This window comes from Rhea pennata, chromosome 9 (assembly GCF_028389875.1).
Source record: "Rhea pennata isolate bPtePen1 chromosome 9, bPtePen1.pri, whole genome shotgun sequence".
NCBI lineage: Eukaryota > Metazoa > Chordata > Aves > Rheiformes > Rheidae > Rhea > Rhea pennata.
Window position 1 is genome coordinate 1,591,339 of NC_084671.1, and position 6,000 is coordinate 1,597,338.

Consider the following 6,000-nt stretch of genomic DNA (forward strand, 5'->3'; position numbering starts at 1 on the left):
TGCTTTTCCATGGAGGTCCTTACTATGCAAGGTGCATACTGAAGGCATTTGACAGTAACACCTGATCCACAGAATCTGCAGGAGAAATTGCTGCTGAGGATGAATCTTAGCTCTGAACTAACAACGGATTTGGAGGCTGGTTTATCACAGAGCTTGCTGATCCCTCAATACACCTACCTTTATGATGACAAATACTCACAGTCATTTCCATTATAGAAGATACTATGTTTTGTGTGTGTGTGTGGTTTTTTTTTTTAAATGGAACAGTCTTGCCTTATGCAGTCATTATCCAATCATTAATCCTGTGATTTTCCAGAAAATATTTAACAGTTCAAAGGAACTGGATACATAAAGCTTGCTGAAGTACAGAACAAACTCTAAGTAGCTATTATACTTCAGAACACAACTGTCCTCCTTTGCATTCTTTAGTTTTTCCCTATGAAAAGATACATAATCTAGTTGTCTGGTTTATCCATCTTCCTGAAATTACTCCACTAACTACTATATTTTTTTTGCGCTGTAGTAGATTGCCTTCTTTAAGCTTGTTTCTCCCATCATTTACTCCAGTACAAATCAGGCAGGTTCACTAAACCCAGTATTACACACTGAAGACCATTCAGTGAGAAATTTTTCTTGATACAATCAGGCCAGTGGTATTCCAATACTAAGAAATGACCCCTTCTTTTTCTGTTTAAGGTGGCATGCTGTAAAACGGATGACCAACATAGTAGTCCATGCTGAATTGCATCCAAGATTTTATGTTCCTCCTTGTCATCATTTAATAATGTAGACAGCAGGGTGTAATATCTCTACTCAATTCATTTTGCAGGCATATGAAAACTTTGTGAGAAAGAATGGGAATGAAAAACTTCTTCCTGGCCTTGGAATGAACCATAAGCAACTATTTTTTCTGAACTTTGCACAGGTATTTTATACTTCTTAATTGAAGGCTGTTAAAAAAAAAAAAAAAAGAAAAGAAAAGAAAAAAAGCAGTCTCAGTTATGCTTTTAACAGTGAATCAGAAAGAGTAGGCTGACTTTTTCAATTTTAGTAAGAGCTAGACAAGTTGCTAAGGTAAGCAGTGTTCACTGCAAAGTAGAAAAAACGAAGTCCTGTTAGGTAATTTTAGTGCTCCCTCCATACAGAAATACACCCAGGAATAAGTCTAGTAGGCAGTTTCTTGTGCCCAAGTGCCTTTGACAAGGCACTCTGAAGTTTGACAAGGACATATATTTTTTTTTTAATATGAAATACATTTTTTCTTCACTATGTTCTAATGTGAAATTTATTCACACAGTATTAAGTATTTCATAGTGAAATGAAAGCAGGTCTCTTTCTGAAAAAAATCTTATTCCTAACATATCCTTTTCTTTGTTACATGCATAGGTGTGGTGTGGAACGTACAGACCAGAGTATGCTGTCAACTCCATCAAAACTGATGTACACAGCCCAGGAAAATTCAGGTCAGCATGTATAATAATCTTCAACATAATTTTTGTGCAGTACAGCTTTTAGCTATAGTTTTCAAAGAACCTTATGCCAAGTTACCAGAGTGTATTTTGGCATATACAAAGGGTACTAGGATGGCACTCTGAAAATGCTCAAGAGAGAGACTGACCCTTTACATGTCACAGCGTCAGCATAGCTTTGTGCTGACAAAAACAAGCACAAACCTTCCCAAAGATCTCCAGAACAAAGTAAGGAGGAGTGAGGGATGTCCTCACTCATGGAACAGTGTAACTTAATTCTGCCCACAATACTGAAGAGCTTTGAATAGTCCTTGTCACAGGGATACAGACATCACCTGACTTCTCCACCTTATGTGCATAGTCCAGTCACTGTGCCTGAGATCCAGCGTTCTTACAGACATCGCCCAACACCTATGACAAGTATTTATAGAAATAAGTGATAAAAGAAATAGTTCATGATAGGATTCTTATTAGGACCAAAAGCTATGGATAGAAATCTGTACTCCACTAAATATAAAGGCAAAAAATCTCTAGTTAATTTGGGAAGTACAAAGATTTTACTCTGCCAAGCATGAAGAATAACTCATCTTCCCATAAACAAGAATACACACATGAGAGGTAAGGTCCTTCTGTTGATAGCCTATGTCTAAAGAGGTTTGTTAGAATTAAAAACTCTTCTGACATTTAGAGCTAGAAAGATGTTCTTTTATTTTAGCAGATGGGTAGTTCTGTCTTTGGTGCATTACTTCAGTGTCTGCAGCCCCAAAGCTGGAGCACTGCTGTGCGAGGTGTTACACAATATCACTTTTTCTCTCTTACAAGACCAGCAGAAGTGAGCTGTAGGTAGAAGATCGCTCACCTTCAACAGTAACAAACTCGTATGTTGTAGTGCAATAAGCAAACTGTGTATTCTCCCTTCATATCCATCAGCCTTCCCAAGAGTAGGTAGGCTTAATGCCAACAGAAAACACAGAATATAGGATGCTTAGCCATGCAGTATGGAAGCCTTGTTCCAGATTAGGATCTTTTCATTTTAACTTAAGCCAGAACCACCTGTTCATTAGTATTGTAACTGTCCTTGCTCCAGTAAGTCTGTTTGGACAAGTCTCGCAAGATCACGTAGCACAGCAGCCATCACAACATCTGCTGGCTTTGAAAGGCTGTGTCATCTCCAGGATTCACATACACAGTGGCTGATTTCTTTTCTGATTCAATTCAGTACATTAATTCCAATATCTTTCTTTCAACGGCTTTTCAAAGAGTTATTCTGCTTATCCCACATGCTCAAGTATTTGGTGAAAGCAGTGACTGTTCCTTCAGCTGCCATCTGACTGGCATTTCACTGTGGGTGGATTTTGTACTATCTGCAGATCTCTCCCTGAGGCAGTCTATGCATGAAGTCCTACAGTGGAATTTGGTCACAACGCTAGTGAGTCTCTGCAGCGATTCTTCAGAACTTTGCCTCCTCTTTGCATAACTGATTTGTATTATTTCATGAGTTCACTAGTTGTGCATCCTTGTGTAATTGTATTTGTGAATGTTTTGGATATATAATGTTATGTATCGTGCTTTTCTTGCATCAACATAAAAAGTTCTAAACTTTATATCCAATTACACAAGCATTCATGACAGATCATACTAACATTTTTAGAATTTCTCCTTTTTCAGACTTAGGATTTTCAGACCACCTTGGAGGTCTAAAACAGAAAACACTTAGTACATGAAACATACCCACAAAATTACTGCTTAGTGACATAGTATTACAGTCACAGTGGCCTCCCAATGTGCTTAATTTTATTTTACGCCTGCTACACCAACTGCAGACTATTTCTCTTTACAGGTAGGACAGGCCATTCTTGATTAACATTTTGCATAGTAAAATTTTAGTTTATGGACTGACAACTCTGAGTACTGGACAGGTAGAAGCTTTTATCCACTAAAAAAAAAAACAAAAACAAAACAAACAAAAAAAAACAAACCACATACTAACAAGAAGATATCTTAGATTAGATAATCAAAGCAAGGCAAAAGAATAGAAGTAACTTTTCAGTAAATGTGTAGTTGAGTAGTAACATTCAGTGTTAAAACATAACAAGTGCAGTAACAATCACAGGTCAATCCCTGCTTACTTACCAAACCTCTATGGTCCTAGGGACATTAGTGAAGGAAGAGTTCATATTCCAGTGACCTTTTTTTTTAAAAAAAAAAAAAAGTGTAAATAGTGTTTTATTAAATACAAAATACCCTTCTTCTCTGTTTCTGGCAAAATCCCACTCTATGGGTTCTAGTCCAGGGAATGTTGGAGGACTGCTGCATCACTTAAATGTATGAGGCGTTTTTTCATAATTTCTCTGGGCTATCTACTGTGTCGTGACTTCTGAGGCCAGTCAGGATGTATTTTTGGTTTATCATCATTATAGTTATTCACAAAATAATCACAAGTTATTCACAGAGTCAGTTCTTGAAATAATTCCTGATACACAATCATTATGGATCAGTATTTGTATTTAAAGCTAAAGTTGTTTTCCCACATAGGTAAGTGCATGGTGCATCTTCCTCCCCAAAGGAAGGAGCAATTCCCAGCGCATATACTCAGATACGCTCATATTCAGATATATCTGAATATATCCAGCTGGATTTAGCTATCCAGCTGAATTGCTTTAGCTGGATAGTCTTCATCATCACTTGAAATCTGTTGTTTGTATGAGTGTTTTTTTCCAGGAAATTTATTCACTGAATATTTGTGGAGACTATCCAGAGGAGCAGTATGATCTTGGTTAAGCTTGACTGGTTTGAAAATACAAATCAATATTCACTGGAAAGTTACATAGCGTTCCACCCTCTACCTCAGAGTTTTGCTTTCTTTTCCCAGGGGACCTTTCATACAAACAGAGCTATGAAAAATTCTCAGTGGAAACTAATGACAGGCAATAAACCTGTTGCTAGTAAAATAAATAGAAGTTTTGTAAGAGCCATCAATGTAAAAGGGACAGGCCCTACAGTTTTGGGGGTTGCAACAAGGGAAAAAAAAAAACACCAAAACATACAGACTGAAAACAGAATACCGCCACCATTTTAGGTGAAAGGAAAGCAATAGTCAGAGCTTAGAAATACAAGCATTTCCCACAGTATTCTGTATGAAGCAAAAGCAGTTACAAAATGAGGAGATTGTGTTTTAAACAAAGAGAATTAGTAAGGCCAAAATGTTCCTATTTTGTTTTAAAGGGTCATAGGATCACTGCAAAATTCTCCAGAGTTTTCTGAAGCATTTTCATGCACCACGACAACCTACATGGATCCTGCTAACAAGTGCCGAGTTTGGTGATGGAACAGTAAACCTTACATCTGAAGCAGCTTTCCAGAAAAAAATTTTGAACTAATTTTGAGAATGAGGGAAGAAAATTGAGGGAAATGTACTACAAAAGTCACCGTAATTGCTGGCAAACACACAAACATAAAACAATCACATCAAAACAATCTACTTCTCAAATGAACAATGAATACCAATACAGCAATTAGCTACCCTAGCTGATTGGCTGCTTTTCCCATGACTGAACCTTGCAGAATCTGAATCACTTGACATTGTACAGTGATGTTTCACTCAGTTACTCCTGTTCCCCACTGGTCATCAGGTCTAGGGGAGGGAAAGGGTGTTTTTTTTTTTCTTTTTCTTTTAATGTCAAAGTAGAACACTATCTCCCACTGCTCTGAAAAGTGCATTTCTGATCAGAGGAAGGAAATATTAGGTAACACATGGTTTAGACATAATAATATGACAATGAGGTAACAGTTTAGATCAAAAGGGTCAGACTTTTTACCCTCAGCTGTTACGATAGATCAGTTCTATGAAAACTTTCATTTGTACTTGAAACCATTTATACAAGAGTCCAAAGACCTGTTGTAATTAACTTCTCAGTAATTATTCCACTCTGTACTAGAGTCGCTATTTACATGAGTTTTACTGCTTTCCAGCCAAACTAAAATTGTAGGTAATTTATTAATTTTTCAACATATAACCTGTAATATTGTGCTCAAAGACCCTTTCACAATTTTCTAAGCTTTTTCTTGCTTTCTCTAAAGGTTGGTCTTTTTTAAAGTTTCTAGTAATGTATAAATCAGATTTTATATTTAATTCTGAACTACACTTTTGACTTGAAATATTGTAATATATTTTATCAGTGGCTGCACAAAATTGGGAAATTTGAGTTAATCATAGCATCAGGCAATAAGTCTATAAAACTGAGCTCTCCAACTGAGTATACCAACTTAAAGGTTTTCAGACTGTCCTTCTCAGTGTTTGGGACCCAGTCCTGCACATATTTTTCACATGTTCTGATTGATGTCAGTCCTCACATCAGTGAATTTGCAGAGCTGCTTTCAAGAATGGAGCTTTAAACAAGACAAGTAAAAGGATTTAAATCTGCAATAATAGGTACTGAACATCCTCATGCAGATTGCAAAGGAACTTACTGCTTTGTGTCACAAAGCAAATTGAGATTCCCCAAAATAGGTACCAGATACCTCAGATGAC

At 36.8% G+C, this 6,000-nt stretch overlaps 1 protein-coding gene across 1 annotated transcript in view; it reads left to right on the forward strand.

Annotated features, from left to right (window-relative positions):
- MME (membrane metalloendopeptidase) overlaps positions 1-5,551 on the forward strand; it is a 51,914-nt gene extending 46,363 nt beyond the window's left edge. Inside the window, exons 22-24 of the mRNA XM_062582236.1 lie at positions 830-925; positions 1,387-1,463; positions 4,695-5,551. Of these exons, the coding sequence (XP_062438220.1) occupies positions 830-925; positions 1,387-1,463; positions 4,695-4,794 (273 nt within the window). The 3' untranslated portion in view covers positions 4,795-5,551. The remainder of the gene's footprint in view (positions 1-829; positions 926-1,386; positions 1,464-4,694) is intronic.
- Positions 5,552-6,000: the final 449 nt, after the last annotated feature.